The sequence below is a fragment of the Gracilinanus agilis genome, chromosome 5 (assembly GCF_016433145.1).
Source record: "Gracilinanus agilis isolate LMUSP501 chromosome 5, AgileGrace, whole genome shotgun sequence".
In the NCBI taxonomy this organism is placed as follows: domain Eukaryota; kingdom Metazoa; phylum Chordata; class Mammalia; order Didelphimorphia; family Didelphidae; genus Gracilinanus; species Gracilinanus agilis.
This window is the reverse complement of record NC_058134.1, coordinates 168,610,341-168,630,358: the sequence shown is the minus strand read 5'-3', so window position 1 is coordinate 168,630,358 and position 20,018 is coordinate 168,610,341. Positions and strand designations below refer to the sequence as shown.

The 20,018-nt window shown below is 36.3% G+C and overlaps 1 protein-coding gene across 1 annotated transcript in view; it reads right to left on the bottom strand.

The window, feature by feature from the left end:
* Positions 1–20,018, bottom strand: part of DMTF1 (cyclin D binding myb like transcription factor 1) — a 67,457-nt gene that overhangs the window by 28,840 nt on the left and 18,599 nt on the right. The window contains exons 2-7 of the mRNA XM_044678710.1: positions 18,620–18,742; positions 14,094–14,210; positions 12,979–13,101; positions 11,462–11,556; positions 4,900–5,014; positions 1,389–1,465 (exon numbers count right to left, since the gene is read on the bottom strand). Coding sequence (XP_044534645.1) covers positions 1,389–1,465; positions 4,900–5,014; positions 11,462–11,556; positions 12,979–13,101; positions 14,094–14,202 — 519 coding nt within the window. The 5' untranslated portion in view covers positions 14,203–14,210; positions 18,620–18,742. The remainder of the gene's footprint in view (positions 1–1,388; positions 1,466–4,899; positions 5,015–11,461; positions 11,557–12,978; positions 13,102–14,093; positions 14,211–18,619; positions 18,743–20,018) is intronic.

Here is a 20,018-nt window from a genome sequence, read left to right as displayed (position 1 = left end):
TCCCAAATTGCTTGTAGAGTGGTAAAATTTTTGACTAAAGGAGCTCTGGAAGACCATTAATATAATGTAGAGTTGTTATCTGTATAAATTGGAGGGATTATTCTTATCGACAAAATCACAGATTAATGAAGTTGAAAAGCTTCTTCAGTTAAGACTATAAGATCCTTAAGGACAGGGAACACACTTTATATTTTCTGTGTCCCCTAGAGCCACTATGGCACATGTGCTGGACAGGGCTGCTCCCCTCTTCCTCTCTATGTGTACTTGAGGACATTTCTCACACGACCTGCCCCTCTGCCCAGCAGCCTACTGGGAATGCTTCCTTGCTCCCTCTGGGGTAAGGTGGGCAGCTCACCTGTGGCAAGAGGGCTGCAGTTTGGGCACTCAGTCTCCAAAGTCTCTAAAAGGTTCGCCATCATCGTCTTAAAGTAGCTATCCTTTGCCTTGCATATATTAGCACTCAATAAATATCTGCTGATTAAGTTAGAGGATCATCTCTAAACTTATGCTCTCTACAATCCCATAGCAGTTTCCTCCTTTTTTCCTTGAACTCCAAATATTTCCCATCAGCAAACTGCCTGGATTTTGGATCTAATAAGATTGCTTGACTTATTTATGAGATATTCCAATAGCTGTTAGCTGTGACTTCATATGAGAAGCAATCACAACTCTTTCTAAGCAAAGGGATTTCTGATCTAGTTTGAGTCAAAGAGGGAAATTAAATTCTTTACCTTAAGACTATATAAGTTGATGAAGTATAGGTTCCTTACACAATCTTTAAAGCACAATTAGCACTTTAAAGTCCTGACAAGACACTAAGGATTTACAAGCCTGCTTTTTAGGGTGATAGCAGAAGTACTTTAAGGAGGCAAGCTCAGATTTGAAATTTAAAGTATAGTTTTTAAGTAGTTCAAAATTATGATCATGTACATTAGAATTATTAAGGCATATTATGCTGGTGAATTCTAACAATACAAATAATAAATTCCTAGGGATATCTGTATTAAAATGACATTTTAACTTTATTTGCAAATAGGTAATATGATTAATGAAAGTAATATGAAAATGTGACACAAATATTTTATCACAGGCAAAGTAGGAAGATTTACACAAAGTGATACAGTTGAGAAAAACAGAATCAAAACAAAAAAGTGACAATGTTTCTAAAAAAGAAATAACAATAGCAATAAAATTTGGGAAAATACATAGAAAAAGGGATGAAAAGGGAACATGAAAGTAAAAATAATATTTTTATTATATTTTGTTAAAATTAATACAAATATAAATGACTTGGTTAACAGTTTTATATCTAATCATTTAAAAATTTTATTTGAATGTTTTTGTCAGATAAAATGAATTAAACATAAAAATACCTTTAGATAACATACCTTTAGATAACGTTCAATATTACTCATTAAAATGTCAATTTCTTCCTTTGACCACATTCCTTGTTTCCATTTATGCCCTAAAAAAACAAAAGCAATGTTATCATTTGTTATCAAGAGTAATAAAGTTATGATTGATTAAATTTTTAAAGCAGATAAACATCAGAAGAGTCCCCACCTTCCTTAGTAAATTTGCTTTTACATTACCTGGTTTTATAGTAATAACCAAATTTTGTGAACAGAAAAAGAGAATTGATATTAATGATATCAATTCATATTTAAAATCCTAAATATGTAATGAGAACAAATATATATTGTAATGCAAGGTGGCTAACAGAAACTTTTTGCTTCTGTAATTCTAACGGTCACTAAAAGTCAGTTAAACATCTTAGAATCTTTGGAAAGTCAGTTAGAACTTAAAGCTATAAATAGAGGTGAAGTTCCAACTGACATGGCTTTTGCCTTCTGGCTTTTGCTGTGGCTTAACCTGTTGGCTCTGTCCTAATTGCTTTGGCCTTGGCCTGTGCTTATTTTGTCTTGGGGAAATTTTGGACCTTACTCATTTCTCTGGACTTCTCCCTGATCTCCCATCTCCATCCTTCCCCTTCCCTGAATTTCCTTTGGGTCCTGGTGGAAGGGAGGGCTTGGTGATTAGACATTGTGGGTTTAGTTTCTATAGGCTAGTAGAGTATCCTCAAATAAGTTACCCCTAGTTTTAATGATTTGATAAAGACTTTACTTAAAAGGCAGTCAAATCTTCCTGATTGGGAGAGCCGGACTTTCTCTGTCTAAACCTCTCCGTGACCCATTCCCCACCATCCCCCCTCTCCCTATCAGCAGTTAGAAAACCCTGAACCTCTCTCCCCTTCCGACTGACCCTGGTATTAATAAATCCCCTTGTTACCTATTCAAACCCTCTGGTGAATCATTGTGTTGAAAATTAAGACAAGGGCTCAAAGGGAAGGAATCATTTTTATTTCTTGAAAGAACTGGGGGCATCCATCTTGGCAGGAAGTGCCTACCTCAGGACTTCCTTCAGCCATCAGTTTCACTGGCAGGGAGGGGCCCTCTCGACTCCTCCCTCAAGAGACTTGAGAAACTAACAAGAAAAACCCTCCAGCCAAACCTAAACATTTCTTACTGGCCCTAGTTTCTTCCCTGTATTCTCTGTCTCCAGCCTCTGGGAATAAACCTGTTTGAGCTGCCCTCTCCTACACACCCCATTTCCTTTATCTCCTACATACCTTCTCATACCTTCATTCCTCCTCCAATCACCTTATAATTCCCTATTCCCTTTATCCTTCCTCACACCCACTCAGTTTGACCCACTTGGATTATTTATTTACATTTTTGATAACAATGTACATAGAGAGTTGACCTTAAGACAAGCAAAAAGAAACATTTAAAACTTAATTTAGTGAGAAGTATTATTCACTTTCATCAGGTACTTCCCTTAGCCTTCTGATTCTATATTCCAGTTCTCAAATAGATCTGTGATTTCATCAATTTGGGTCTTCTTTCCACTTGAATGACACAGATGACAACCCATTCATGCTTGCCCATCCTATAGGACTGTTGTTTATATACTCCAATAGGTTTGCCACAGGGGCTTTGTTCAAAGTGCTGAGCTTTCTTCAGATTACATTAACACCATGAATGCACCAATGGAACACACAGTGACTATCCATTTCTTTCTCAATAACACATTTGACTTTTTTTATGAAGTTTTATGAAGCAAATCTTCATAATCTTGCATCATCCTTCTTAATATTTTCTAAATGAGTTCATATTCTAAACTGTTACTGCCCTTGCCTGACATACCTCACTGGCTAGCAAGAAGACAAAGCGTTTAGTGACTATGTTTTTTTAGTTTTAAGTCCCTTTTAGGCTCCTTGTGATAGGTGATTGATTCATATGGGTTAAACTTCCATATGAAATGGTTATAATGTTGGTGTCCTTTCCTATCCATTGAGATCAACAGCTCAGTAAATATCTATAGTCTAAAAAATGTGTGATCTTAATAGCTTTACCTTGTTTCACTATTCCTGAAGAAATGGAAGAGGGCTACCCAGTACTGAGGGCATTTGGTATTTTTCTTTAAAAGCAACATCGTGGAATACGAACAGAAAAGCAAGTTCTTGCTCTCAAGTTCATATGCTAATGAGAGGAGAGAATACATTAGGAGGTCTAAGTGCAAATGAAGGATGGTGATCCTTGGGGTTCAGTAACAAAGCAGTTGGCAATGCATCTTCTTTAGTGTCATTTCTGTTGAGGATGCCATATTTGTTTTTGATGTTGAGTCTTTTGAAAGTATCAAGGACTTTAGTGGTGAGATTTTTCTATTTTGGATCTCCAATAGCTTTACCAGAGGCAGCTGCCAGGTTGCATCTCCACAGGAGTTGTTCCTGTGCATGATGGCAGTGGGGGCTGGGCTGGAAGTAGGTGGTTATGAATGGACACATTTATGGAAATCATAACCATATGACCATCCTACTGGGGATGAGCCTTTCTTTACTTTGCTAGTTGGGTCCTTGGAAAGTAGCAGACATAGCCTGTTACTAGAGCCATACTTCAAAACTTTCCAGTGTGGCAGAACTGGTCACAGCTTGTGTTCCTTTGGCATAGCCTGTAAGAAGTCAGTTATTTTCACATCACAAGGAAACATTGGAGGAAGAGAAGGTCTTTTTGGAGATCAAGTTCTACTTTTGCTAAAATAAGGCCCATAAAACGTGTAGGAAGACCTCTTTAGGTGGTTGATTAAATACCTATTAATGCCCAAATTCACTTTGATTTTTAAAATGATTATTAAGAACAAGCAGCATATCCCAAAGAGGCTCTAGCATGTATTTTTTATTAAAATATCTCCTATAAGTTAGTTATTATTCTTCCATCATAATATGTAGGTAATTCCTATCTCAGGATGAATATTGATGGATATAACACACATACATGGATTTAGATGTTTAATACACAGAAAGCACTGATGAGCTGAGGGATACGTTTAATAACATTGTCAAGTCTCTGCTACTTAATGCTTTATTAGTTTCCTCTTTGTCTTTTCCATATACAACAACTCAGTTACATTCATTCCAACACTACTTTCTATCTCATCTAGTAGCAGTTCCTAGATCTACTCTCATCACCAACCTAGAAGAGCATACAAAGAATAACTAGATGATTATCAAACCAAAGAAGCACTTAAGCAAGGCTGAGTACTCATAAAACAACAACTTGACTTTAAATCATGCCTCCATAGTATCTGGCAACTATATGAATATATGAGAAAGGAAAAATGTTTCAGTTGTCAGCTAGTGAATGCTAGATTTGTTTTTTGTTTTATTCAGGGACATATTTAATCCAATCTGAGATGTTTGATTATAGATATAAAGGTCACTACTTAGGTAGATCAGGTCTGTTTCAGAGAATTCTAGACTTTATTCCTTGCCCAGGTAATTGTAGGTACACTTCCATTTCCCCCCCATTTAGGTAGCACTGGACTGACTGAGCATTTTACCTTTGTTAGTTAGTGAATCCTTATCCTCTTTAGTAGTAAACCAAGCTTGGCTAACAGCGGAAACTTCTTCATTGCTTAAGGGAGATACGTCATCCAACTGTTCATTCTGTAGAATCTTCAAAAGGAAAATATGAAGAAAAGTTCATTAACTCAACTAATGTTTTATTTTTCTTTATTCTATAATATTAGATATAATGTAGATTTGTTAATTAAAATGAGAAATATTTATAGAAATTAAGAATGAGATGTGGTTATAAAGGATAATAAAAAATAATTTGCTTTAAAGGAGTAATAAAAAACATTAGCTAATATTTACATGGTGCTTTATAGTTGGCAAAACACTTTATATTTCATTTTATCTTTACACTATAATTCTATAGGAATATAGAATCTGGCAGAACTAGAGACTCAGAGAAGTTAAGTGACTTGATTTAGGTTATACAGTTAGAAAGTGGCTAAGGCAAGATTTGAATCCAGTCCTTGATCCAAGTGTAGCACAGTAGCCATTATATTACAATTTTTTAATTAGCTATAGGAAATAATTCGATGAAGCAAATATTTTCTTGTGCTCTTATTTACTGTGAAGTTCAAATCTTTTGTATTAACAAAATATCTTCCTTTTTGCCATTTCATTGTTTACAAACTAATGAGAATATCTGGAGCTAGAATCTAGGTTCAAATTGTAGCTATTCTATTTATAACCTCAGTGATCAAGGGCAAGTCACTAAACTTCCATGGGCTTTTGAGACCTTTTCAATAAAATGAGAGGGTGTCCTACACGAACTCTAAGTTCCCTTCTGGTTCATAGTTACAAATCCAAAGTGTCAGATCTATAAAGTAGATTCTAATTTTAAAGAAGAACTGAGGAATAGGTTCAGCTTATGTCTGAATCTGAATCACTATAAGAAGACCAAGCCTGATTGGATATTGTTTCAGTGCTCCCAGCAGGTGCCTGGCATATAGTACACACTTGATAAATGTTTGCTGATTGATTAGCGGATATAAGAATAGCCTATATTGTAATTTTATGTTTTTAGACACACCTGCTGTTATGAGTAAGATTTTGAGACACTGTGGTATGGCTCATTACCTAATAATCTTAGTGCTCAAGGTGCTGAATTGGTGGCATTGAAACAAACATGTCTTCTAGCTGAAGGTAAACATGTAAATATTTACACAGACTCTTGATATGCATTTTCTGTTTGCCATGCAACAGGAACGATCTGGAAACAATGAGGTTTTATTACTGCATCAGGAAAACCAATAGCTCATGCAGGAATAATAACTGAGTTGTTGGAAGCAATCCAGAAGCCAAAACAGCTGGCAGTAATTCATTGTAGGAGTCATACTCGTGGTAGAGATTCAGTCTCTAAAGGAAATCATAGAGCTGATATCACTGCGAAGTATGCAGCTCAGAATGCTCCAATCTATGTGATGAATTTAACATCTATTGATTCTGATGATCTAGAGAAAGCTTATGTAGACTCAGATATTGAGAAATGGAAGGATAAATTTGGAGCTAGGAAAGAACATGGGATATGGATTACTGATACAGGAAGACCATTGTTACCAAAAGATTTGTATACCTATTTGTGTCAAGCCATCCACACAAAAGGTCATTTTGGTACACAAGCTGTTGTGGATTCCATCAGGAGACAATGGGTTGCTCCTAGAAAAGTACTGTTGCAAATAAGGTCTGTAATAGCTGTCCAGTCTGCCAAAAGTTCAATCAAAGTGCATTCAGAAAGAAAGGTTTGGGTGATAGACCTTTAGCATATTGTCCATTTGAGAGTTTACAGATTGATTAAATCTGTATGCCTAAAGCTGGAAGATACAAATATTGTCTTGTGATAGTCAATAGACTAACTAAATGGCCTGAAGCTTTTCCATCAAATACAAATACAGCTAGTTTTGTGGTGAGCTGCTCAGAGCTTCTCAGCCCCCACCCCAGATCATTCATAAATCTCTGTGAGTAGGGGAAAATACTATCAAGCTTGGTGTTGCCCCAGAAAGAGGGATTTTCTTCATTTCTTTTTTGTTTTTGATGGTTCTGTTTTCTGTTGCTGTGTTTAATTGTACTTGTATTTAATTAATTGTTTTAGTAATTATTATTAGTCAGAATAGTGGCTAATAATACAATAAATTTTGTTGTTAGTTGGTCTGTTTGGGGAATGATGGGTACAATGGTGATTGAAGATTGGATAGATTATGTATTTGTGATGTTGTGGAAAGGTGTTTGGGCTATTCCTTACCTGTGGTTTAGAGTTATACCCAGGTATTTACTCATAACACTGCTGAGAATACCAACATTTCCAAAGATCTCATAGTAAGATCAGAAAGGTACCTTAAAGGTCATCTTATCCAACCCCATCATTTTATAGAAAAAGTTATGAAGGGCTTTGAATGCTGAACAGCAGATTTTGTATTTTATCCTAGAGGCCACAAGGAACCTCTGAAGTTAACTGGGGGGGGGGGGGGGGGGGGAAGGGGAGGGGAGGGGAGGGATATGGTAGAACAGAGCTTTAGGAAAATCACTTTGGTGGCTGAATGAAGGATGTATTGGAATGAGGAGTGACTTGAGGCAGACAGATCCATCAGCAAGCTACAATAATACAAGTGTGAGGTGATATGGGCCTGCAGTAGAGGTGGTCATAGAGGAGAGAAATGGGCATATCTGAAAGATGTTGAAAAGATGAAATCAATAAACTGGATATAAGAGTGAGAAATACTGAGGAATTTAATATGATATCTAGATTATAACTCTTGAGTGTCAGGGAGGACAGTGTTGCCCTTGACAGTAATAGACAAGTTAGGAGAAGAGGAGAATATGGGGGAAAGATAATGAGTTCATTTTGGGTAAAGACTACATTCTAAAGGGGAGAGTCCATGATGGGTTTAAGATGGTAACTGGGTATCTAGTTAGATCCTCTGAAAGGCTGTTGGGAGATGTGAAACTGGAGGTCAGCAGAGAGGTTAGGGCAGGACAAACATATCTGTAAAACATCAGCATGGAGAAGAGAATTACATCTATAGGGAGTGATAAAATCACCAGGTGAAGTAGTATAAGATAGAGAATAAAAGAGGGCCCAGGATAGAACCTTGAATGCCACCTTCAGTTAAAGGATGTGATCTGGAAGAGAATCCAGCAAAGTAGACTCTAAGAGCAGTTAGATAGATAAGAAGAAAACCAGGATAGGGTAGAGTCCCAAAAACTTAGGGAAAAGAGAGTATCAAGAAGGAGAGAGTCAGGGCAGTTGGGTGGCTCAGTAGATTGAGAGCCAGGCCTAGAGAAGGGAGGTCTCCTAGGTTCAAATCTGGCCTCAGACACTTCCTAGCTGTGTGACCCTGGGCAAGTCACTTAACCCCCATTGCCTAGCCCTTACCGCTCTTCTGCCTTAGAACCAATATGTACGTACTATTGATTCCAAGACAGAAGATAAGGGTTTAAAAAAAAAAAAAAAAAAGGAGAGTGATCAACAGTGCTAAAGTCTGAAGAGAAGTTCAAGGAGAATGAGAATTAAGAAAGGTTGTTGGATTTGACAACTAAGATCACTGGCAACATTGCAGAGGGTAACTTCAGTGGAATGATGATGTTGAAAGCTAGATTATAAGGGGTCAAGAAGAGTGAGAAAGCAGTGGCACCTACTACAGACAGTTCAAAACAAAACAAAACAAAACAACCTTACTTTCTATCTCAGAATCAATACTGTATATTGGTTCCAAGGCAGAAGAGTAGTAAAGGCTAGGCAATGGGTGGGTTTAAGTGACCCTGCCCAGGGTCCCAAAGCTAGGAAGTATCAGAGGCCCGATTTGAATCCAGGACCTCTCAATTCCAGGGCTGGTTCTCAATCCACTGAGCCACCTTACTGCCCTCTGTAGAAAGTCTTTTCAAGGAGTTTAGCTACATCAGGCAGAGAAATATAGGCTGATAGCAGGGATGAAAGGATCAAGTGAGTTTTTGGATGGGGGAGCCAGGGACATGTTTGAAGGAAGTAGGGAATGAGCCAGTGATTCAGACAGGTAGAGGCTGAAAAATAAGTTACAGAGTAGGGATGCCAGAGGGGACAATCTATTGGAGGAAATGAAAAGGTTCAATTGTACAACTGGAGAGGCTGGTAAGGAATAAGCCTTATTGGGAGATGGGTGGAATAGGAAACAATGGCAGAAGACATCTTGGTGATAGGAGGAAGAGAAGAGTAGAGGGAGCTCATAGTGAATGGCCTCAATTTTTTCCTGAAAAATGAGGTAAGATTCTTAGCTGAAAAAAAATCAGGGGTGGAAGAGCCATGGGAGGTTGGAGGGATGAAAAGGTATAGAAGAAATGCTGTGGAAAGGGGGATAGTGAGTTCATAAGGGAGGTTGTATAATAAACTTTGTAATGGGCCTAGTTGGAACAGTTGCATGATTTTTTCTACCTACCTTTAGGAGCACATGCATGAGGGCAAAGGTAATGAATAGTGGGAATGATTTAAGGCTGAGGCTTGGCTGAATGTAATCAGAGATATATAATGGGGATAGAGGGTTAGGGCCTCAAGAGAAGTCCTCAATATAGACCTAAGTTGGCTTACCAAAGGGTCAAGATGGGGAAAGGAGGAGAGAATAAATAATAGAGGATATAGCTTGGAAAAGAACTGAGAGGTCAAAGTACTGGAAATCATAGTGTAGAAAGAGCAAGGAAAGTCAGAGAGAGAGGCAGAAATCCAATAGACTATGGTCAGAAAGAGGGATTTTGGAATTCTTTAACATGGTGGTGATACATCTCTGGGAGTGATGGCAAAATAAAGAGTATGACTATCTTTGTGTGTGGCTGAGATAGGGTAGAGAAAAAGCTCATGAGGACCTGAGCAGTTAGAGTGTTTGAAGAAGAATCCATTTACATGCTGAAATCCCCTAGTATGAAGGTAGGCGTTGAAGAGAGAAAAACTGCATCCTTGGGGGCAGCTGGGTAGCTCAGTGGATTGAGAGCCAGGCCTAGAGACGGGAGGTCCTAGGTTCAAATCCGGCCTCAGACACTTCCCAGCTGTGTGACCCTGGGCAAGTCACTTGACCCCCATTGCCTACCCTTACCACTCTTCCACCTATAAGTCAATACACAGAAGTTAAGGGTTTAAAATAAAAAAAATTAAAAAAAAAAAACTGCATCCTTGGCCAAGTGGGAGCAGTCCTGAGAAAGGCAGGAACAAAAACCAGTGCAATCAGAGAAAGCAGTTGAAACCTACCACAACACCCAATGGAAAGAAAGAATATATCTTGTAAACACAACTCTATGCCTATTGTTACTAGTTCTGCCTTTGTTAAGGTTTTTACCAATGGAATGTGTGGTTGAAATTCAATAGCTCTGTTGAACATTACTGTAAAGTCAATGAAAAGGAATTTGAGATTTCTTTTTGGGATTCTTATATACTCCTGAAAGCAGAAGGAATAATTAAAAAGCTATGGAAATTGTCTAGGTCAGTGATGGTGAATCTTTTAGAGACTGAGTGCCCAAGCTGCAACCCTCATGCAGCATATAAGCCCCCCTGCCTTACCCAGGACAGAGGGCAGGGGAGGGAGGGAGCACTCCCATTGGGCTTCTGGGCAGAGGGGTGGGTCGTGTGAGAAATGTACTCAGGTCTATGTGAAGAGGGAGAAGGGAGCAGCCCATGTGTGCCATGGGTTCATCAACATGGATATAGTCAGACATGACTGATGTGTATAATAGCTCCGCTGAACTGCTTGAGTTTTTGTTTTTGTTTTTTTTAAATTTTGTTTTAAGGGATAGTTTGCTAGCAAGAGAAATGGGGACAGAGACACTAAGAAATGAAGATGAAATAAAAACAAAACTATCATTGAATACATTTTATAAAGAAAGCATGGTAAAAACCCCTCTGCCCAGAAGCCCAATGGGAATTAGAAACATAATTTCTTTGGGACTCCCCCCGTCAATACTACATTCACACACAACTATTTCAGCTTTGAGTTTTAATAGACTTAAGGTTTCTTTTAGTAATTCAGTAAGAAGATTGGAACTACATGCTGTAGAATTCTATAATTTTTCTAATTCAACAAAGACAATGTTTAGAGGTTGCACCTATTCTAAAAAGCTTCCTTAACTGTTAACCAGTTCAAATGATCACTCTTTCTCTTCCACTGTCCAACTTATAGAAGGAAGAATCTATACCAGTTGCCTTAATCTCCTCAGCTCCCTGCCAATTTGTTTATTTCCTTTACTAAATTTAAACTACTTGGTTCAAGGTCACCAAGGACTTAAATGCTAATACAGTTTTTTCCTCAATCTTCATTTTCTATGATACTTTTAGATTGACTACTATCTCCTTCTTGATACTTTCTCTTTCTTTACCTTCAGTGACACTTCCTGTATCTGTTTTCCTTCCAGCCTGTTCCTTCAGTCTTTTTCTCTGGTTCCTTTTCCTTTTCTAAACTACATATCTTATCCCAGGAGCTGTGAGCAAAATTTTATAGTTTTTCTTCAAATAAAAGATGTTAATATTAAAACTTATATTAACACTGCAAAAATAGTTGGCCAATCCTAATCTGAGCCACTTTCGAAGGTTTACTATACCTGGATCTGTGTCACTGTTCCTTCAGTAATCTCATCATCTGCCACCTCTGTGGTAGCGGTCATAGTCACCTCAAAGCTCTGATCATTTTCTGAAACTTCAAGAGAGGTAAAGTTAGACGAATAACTAATATCCAAAACATGCTACCCACAATGATAAAGGCTAATTCTACAGTGAAAATAATAATGAAAAGGTATTGGAACACTTATTCTCTATCATAAAGTTATGATGTTCTTGGGTGATACTCTTCCTTGTGACTGAAAGGAGCTATACATATCAATAATGCTGTGTTAATATGGCAATTCTTATTTGTTAAGAATATTTTTCCATGGTTACATGATTCATCCCTCCCCCCTCCCTGAGCTGACAAGCAATTCCACTGGGTTATACATGTATACATGTATCATTGTTCAAAATCTATTTCCATATTGTTTATATTTGCAATAGAGTGATCTTTTAATGCCCAATCTTATCTCCATCAAACCATGTGATTGATCATGTTTTTCTTCTGTTTTCTATCCCACAGTTAATGTGGCAATTTTTAATGCATATTTCATAATTCCCAAGTGATAATAAATTTACTTTTTCATTAAGAGTATGTGAAGGTAAAACTTTTTTATATTTTAATAAATCTTTGCTCCTAGAAGTGTTTCATGTCATTTTTTTCAGAGGTGGGAATGAATTTGCTATGATTCATCTTTATTATTTCTTGTTTATTATGGTCTTGTTTCATTTGTGAGGAAGAATAAATACAATCAGAATTTGAGTTCTGCAACAACCATGTAAAGTTACACAAATTAGTCAACATGGAGCTTGAATCCATAATCCTTCCCTTGGGTAGCAATTTACTTTGGTCAAATTAATTCACAAGACTATTTGCTATTTACAGCTTACTGGATCACTCTAATATTAAAATTTTTTAAATGAAATTCTAATTTAGGTTTCCTATGGCTCTATTTTTTGTAGTAAATGCAGCCAAATTCTTAAATCAACTCAAAGCAAATGATTATTAAAGGAAGGAGACACTGTTAAGAGGAAAGAATACTCATATCGAAATATTTCCACATATAATATTATTGCCTTTCTATATAGTTATGATAAAAGTTAAAAAGCTTATCTCTTATTAAATCTAATAAGAAAAATAAATCAACATGCAAAGAGCATATCTACTCATATAGGTACTTATTTTCATGCTGAATAATTGTACTTAAAAGGTTCTGATGTTCTTCTCCGAGTCAGACACTTTGCCCCAACCTCAAAATATGTCCGTGATAAAAGCTTTTAAGTTTTCATTTAACATTAAATAAATCAAAATTACTATTTAACTGCCTTGCAACCAAAAAGTCACATAAACTAGTTTAATGACCTTGTTAGAATAAGTATATAAGGCTTAGACTTTATTTAGAAATGCTGGCTCTAGAATACAGTTGCATTCTTGTGATAAATCTCCTGTGATAAATCTTAAGGTTTATATTTGTAGTAACAAAGCTTATAGTGCCCAAAACAAAAAGGGACTTACGTGGAAGTGCAACAACTGATATGCAGGGTGTAGAATCTTCGATACTCTGGTCATCCTCAGAGGACAAACACAGTCTCTTATTTGGAGGTTCAGTACTATCTTCTGAGTCTATTTCATCAGTTTCTAATAACCAAAAAGATCCAGTGCTCTATTAACAAGCAAAAAGCTCAGGAAAATACTAAAATGAAGCATCAAAAATGAAAACTAAGACTCAAGCCCAAGAAGATTGGATAGCACCTTCTCTATGCCATTAGTGCCATTCTGCCTTTGCTTTATTGCCCTGTTGAACAAGGGAAACATATTAGCAAAAGTGCCACTTCAAAGAATACCAGTTTGGGGCATTCTGGCAAGTGCTTTACGTTGTATATAAAGTCAGCAGTGGACCTGTACTTATCTAATGAGAAGTTGGAGTATCTCAATGTATTGTAAACGAGCAGATTAAATGTTACTATCTTTCTGAAATTCCTTTAAAGGTTTTAAAGGGAAGTTTATGTAAGTTTAATTTGGAAATTGGGGAGAATTTCCCCATATCCCTCTAATTCCAATATAGGACATTCTTTCTAAAAGTCTTAGTGCTTTAAGAGTGCATTAGGGGGCAGCTGGGTAGCTCAGTGGATTTGAGAGCCACGCTTAGAGACCAGAGGTCCTAGGTTCAAATCTGACCCCAGACACTTCCCAGCTGTGTGACCTTGGACAAGTCACTTGACCCCCATTGCCTACCCTTACCACTCTTCCACCAAGGAACTAATACACAGAAGTTAAGGGTTTAAAAATATATATTAAAAAAAAAAAAAAAAGAGTGCATTAGAACTTTGGGGAAGTTACATACTAACTGCACTATTGGGATTGAAATCTATGTCAACAAAAGGTGTTAATATTTGTTTGGTCCTCATGACTAAGTGACCAACTTTTGAAACCATAAGTTAAAGTGGTAGGGTAGAAGTCATAAATAAAATGCAAAGAAACACAAAATCAAGATTAATCATGTGACCTTTGTTCCTATTGTGTCAACTTTTAAATTTCTGGCTGAATAACTCAGCACCAGGGTGACACAGACCTTGCAAATTTAGAGATTAATTATTTAGGGATACTAAGTATCAGTGATTTCTCCATACCATTCTGAGGGCAATGAAGAATAAGGTTCCCTTCTGTGTCCTGGGTCAGAGTCACAGAGTTCACAGTTTCTACAGTCACTGTGTCAGATTCCTCTTCAACTGTGCTCATACTCAAATCTGCACAAGAATAGGCATCAGATTAAAACTTTTTAGGGCAAATTCTAGATAAAAACATATGACAAAACAAAAATGTCTCTTATGCTTGAAAGAGATTAAAAAAATATACATATATATCTCCTTATGAAAACTTACAACTGCATGTTGGGTTTCAGAAAAGAAAGTTTACGCTTGATTTGGCCTGGTAGGCTTTCATTCTCTTGGGTACTAAATGATGGACTACTGTCACTTAGCACCTAGCTGGCCAGAGCTTGACATGAGAGGTTTATCTTTATAAAATGGAAAGCTCCTTATACTCTGTGGTCATTTGTTATTCCATATGTAGTCACTGCAGTTATGGAAGTATTTCTGCAGAATCTAGATCAAAGAGACTACAAACTCTTCTAGTCCTGCTTGGATCTGGATAGGAATCCCGTGTAATAATTTCTGACAACTGGCATCTAACTTCTTCCTGAAAATTTCAAGTGAAGGGGACTCTATCATCTCCCTAAAGAAATTTATTTCACTTTTGTAAAGCTTTAAATACTAGAAAATTTCCCCTACAAAGATCTAAAAATTTGCTTCTCTTTAACTTCCATCCATTCTGCTTTTGCTAAACAGAACAATTTGATTCCCTCTGGTCAAATACTGGAAGTCAGCTATCATGTCTTTTCTTCTTTTAAATAGCCTAGATTCTTCAAATAATTCTTGATTGGCAAATCTCTAGTATTCTCAACAACCTGGCCAGCCTATTCTGGATGTAGTCCAATGTATCAATATTCTTCTGAAACCCTTGTGTTAGTTAAAATCACCTGGGGTTCTATTTGGAAGGATTGAACCTCAATATAGTGTTTGACAAACTTCTGTGGACCTGTGGGGATCCTTAAAACTACATTTCCCGTGGTCCAACGGGTTTCCTGTTTTGGATGACGTATTAAAGGTGAGGGACTATTTTAAGTAGGGGGTAGTGACTTGGAACTTCCTCTTTAGTTACCTGAGCTCGAGGAGAGAGGAAGGGAAATGGCGGAGGTGAGGTTGGAATAGGTTTCTTACAGGCGCGTGGTCAGTTTATCTCTATCAGCATGGCTTTTATTAAAATACTATTCTCCCTTTTGATCTCGACCATCATCATTTTTAATAATAACACCCTGAACCCTTATAATCTCAAGGATTGGACTAGGGCAGAATACAGTAGGATTATCACCAATATTATTCTTAAATATTATATTTCTATCAATTTATCCTAAGATTACATGAGAGGTAAGAGTAGCAACATGGCATAGTTGATTCAGAGCTGGCCTCAATTACAAAGACCAGGGGTCAAGAACTGCCTTTAATCTATACTGGCTGTATGAACATGGGTCAAATAGTTTGACTTCTTGGTATTCTGGGTCAGTGGTGTCAAACTTGAATAGAAATGAAGATCACCAATACTAATAAAATGAGGGCCACTAATCCATAATAAGGATAAGATGATGCCTACAGGCACCATGTCAATTTAGTTCTGAAATGCAATATTATTTCTGTTTTGTTGTATTTTTATTTATTTTGTTAAATATTTCTCAATTACATTTTATTCTGCATATGGCCAGACTTAGAAGTATTGAGGGAAGCTAGAGGCCTATGGTCCATGTTTCTGACACCACTGTCCTAAGAAATTTTCTAAGACTGTAAACTCTAGTACCATTGCTAATCTGCATTGGTATAAGCAGTGATGGGCCAGATACTGTCCCCTGAAATGTTCTATCCCTCGGTGCTGTGACAATACAATGAAACTTCGAAAGAGTTGCCTTAGAAACAGACTGGCAGATAAGCATTTCCTATCCATTGGCCCCCTCTTTAAAAAGTTTGCCCATCACTGGTATAGGGGTTTCCACACTGGGATTTCCCAATACAGAAGTCATAGATTTGGGTAAATGAAAAAACAAAACCCCAAAACAAAACAAAACCATTTTTCAGCTGTCATGTCACACTGTTGATTTATAGTGAGTTTATAATCCATTAAAAACAAACTGTTGGTCTTTTACTCCAATTCCTAAAGAAGCATACCTGGCAAAGGTCAACATTTGGTGTCAGCTAAAAAGCAATAGCTAGATTAGAACTTGGACTAGAAAGCTCTTATTTTCTTTTCAGCTTATAGTCCTGGTCAAAGCCTATTGGGCAACCCTATCATGTAAATACTAAAACATAAAGTCAACAAATAAATATAACCTTTTTTAGTTTTATGTAACATAACATAGCTATATCACATTACAGCTATATAAATATGTATAATCAGCACAGCTTAGTATTATAAAAGATATGTTCTTTCAAATATTACCTGATCAAAAAAATGTGGTATAGTGAATTGAAGCCAGGAAGACCTCAAGTTCAAGTCTTGACTCTGACACACCCTGTCTGTGTGACTCTGGGCAAGTCTTTAAGACTGTAAGTAGCAGAGAAGTTTCCCATCACCCCAACAAAATCACAAATCTTAGCCTTGGATGGAATGCACATCCTGATTCTCAAGGTAACCATTTAGGATAATGCCTTTTTTCAAACAGAGAAAATGTATTTCTTTGAATCTGCCATGGCAAACATAAATCTAATGATTTGATCTGGCAGAAAGGCATGGAATTTCAGTTGATTGTTAGTTGTTTTTTTTTTAATTGCCTTTGGATAATCAACACTATCTCTAGATCCTATTCACTAAAGTTGAGAGTTGGTATTAATTATACTATGAAATATACTTGCATGTTTCTATGGAACTAATGAACTACTAAAATGTTTCCATCTGTAAAATAGGAACAATATTAATTACTTCTATGCCAAGGTATTATATTTGTGATCAACCTCAATGTTTCTAGAAAAATTAAATGTATATATGATAAAGACAGAATTAATCAAAATTAGCTGAAATAGTTAATTTGACTCTCCTTCCCTTATCCTACTTTTCAAAAACAGACAAGTCATCAGAAGCTAAGCTGATAGTACAAATGAGTTTAAAAAATAAAATTTCAGATTGTCTTAAGAGTCAGGGTCAGAACAGATTTGGGGCCAATAATCACAAAAAGGAATGAAAAAGTTTAAACAGGGGAAGAGGAGAGAAGATAGGGATAGAAAAAACTAAGTTCAACTAGTTTTAAACTAAGGATAGAAGCAAAACCTAAGTGATACTTTATTATTCCAAGGATCTATGATTTTGTCACAGAGGGTAGTCTCTCCAAGATGCAGATGATTATTTCTATAGGTCTCAACAACCAATTTCTCTTATTCTAAAAAATTTCACTATCCGGTGACTAACACTAGAGAATATGCCTCTCCTAACTTAGCTAGGTTAGTCCTTAGGCCACAGTCTGCTACCAGCCTCATTAATGAAGACTTTTACACTGTAGAAGGTCCTGCTTAAGCTTAAAATCCACTAACAACAGCTTTTGAGAATTTAGTCAGCTCCAAACAATCAGGTATCATAGCTGCATTTCAGAGGGAAAAAAATTAATAAATAAGAACACTTTGAAAACCTTTCAACCCTCTTATAATCCGTTAAAAGGAAGTGAGAACAAAAAGAAAAAATGGAGAAAGGAATAGGCAGTGGAATAAAGTGGAAAGAAGGCTGGATTTTTATTCCAGCTCTACCACTTATGAGATGAATGACCTCCAGTGAGTCAATTCACCCATGTTCAGCCTCAGCTTCTTCATCTCTTAAAGCTAAAGATGTTAGGCTAAATAATGATGGTACCTCACAGCTCAATGTCAATTATTCTTTGAGAAAAACAGAGAAAGTGACTGAGAAAGAAAAATGACAAATAAAAGGGTTAGTAAATTACTATTGTTGAATTTAAACTTCTTTTTGCTATGTTATCTATTCTGGTTAGCCTGTCATAATAGCTCTTTATCCCTTAAACATTAAGAGACTGCTTTTATAGTCACTAGAGAGATATTCTTTAGACCAAAGGATGGCCATCCTTTCCTCCAATTTCTACATCTTTAGCATTTTACATACATATTCATATTCCAAATGATGCTCTTGAGACCCTACAAGATCTTGAATCAATAATGAAATATTGAATTGTGTTTACAATGCTATACTTACTGAAGCCAGAAAGTTGCTATGCATTAAAAAGATTGAACAAGAGAAGCTGAAAGCAAAAAGGTATTAAGTTTAATTTTCAAATAATCAGTCAACTGCAGTAATCATAATACATACTCTAAGGACTTTGATTAATATTTTGCTTTAAAAATTACAATTATACAAAGGGACAGTTCTTTGCTTAGCGTGGCTACTGTACATACTTGGTGCCTAATACATGCTTATGGAATACTAAATGTACTGACGGTGGTTAATCTATGAATCCCATATTAAAAGGAGATGACGCAAATGGCTGATATGACTAAAAAGCATAGAAGATATAGGAGTAGGAGGTCTTGTCACGTTCTTCTTCCAAATTTACCTAGTCAAAAGATGAAGCAGTTACTGCCCTTGCATCAGATCCAAGGTGCTTTCTTCTTGCCAGTAGTATTATCTTCATGTTAACCGGATTGAGTTCCCTCCATGTTTCTATTTCTGGACCATTCTAGGAGTAACAAGATCACATAATCAGGTTCAATTATGTTTCAAGTTTAATAATTTATCAGATTCAATGAGAAAGACACATAGATCTTAGTATTAGTTAGCTGGTGACATTCCAACATTAACATTTGACCTCCCTTGGGTATCTCTTCAATTTGTTAAGTATATAACAATTATAAGTAGAATTTAGTCAAGTTAGCTATTCAATTTAGCTATTAAGTTAATCTCTAGAAAGAAGACAAATTATAGAGATATTGTTAATGTTTTATGGTAAGTTTCCTATCCCAATTTGTCTATAATTAGGAAACTAAACATTCAATTGAGAAAGAATTCTTTGGAAAAAAATGTGTTTTTAAAAAATTTGTGGTTATGTGAACTATCCCACTCAGCAGTTACACGGCAACACAAATTAAATGTATCCTCTTCCTTACTGTTTTTCATGCTACATCTCTCCCATCTCATCTTTACTGGTAACACACTGTTATTTGTTTATGTTCAACTATGTTACTGTCAATCAATATTTATTACATGCCTATATGGGCTGAGCACTCTGCTAAGTGTTGGAGATATTAAGATAAGCAAAAGATAGTTCCTACCTTCAAGGAGCTCATAGTCTAATGGGAGAGACAACAAATATGTACAAAATGTGGACATACCCCACAGTCTTTCTGTGTAATGTGTAATTTTAATGAATGTGTAATTTTAATTTCTTCTAAAATCATGATATTCTGCAAGAAGGATAGGGACTGGACCTGTGGTTTCATCATTCATCAAATAGAATTCCTGGATAATTAAACTTCTACCCACTCTACCAATACAGGAAAACACTCTCTCTGCAGTTCAGATTCTTGGAGTTGTCCCTTTAATAATCACTTATATAACAACCAAGGAGGCTCACTGAAAATATGCCCATTAAAAAACTTCCTGACTACTTTAAGGTGAAAGAACCCCAAAACTGAATTTAAGTAAGTTCATGAAGACTGAGATGCTACCTATGATTTTTCTCTTATAACATGGTGTTCTTTCATGTACTAAATGTTTAAAATGAATAAAACAAGAGTAATAGGTATTAAGAAATGAATAAAATAAAAATCATAATCCTTAATTAAAAAAATATGATAGCAGCAAGCCACAAATGTAACATGTTGAATTGTCCAACTGAGAGATTTGATTTTACATGGTAAAGCATATTTAGAATTATAGTAATCCTAAAAGGGGCTCTAAAACTATGTATATCCTTTGACCTAGCAATATCACTACTAAGTCTGTCTCAAAGAGAT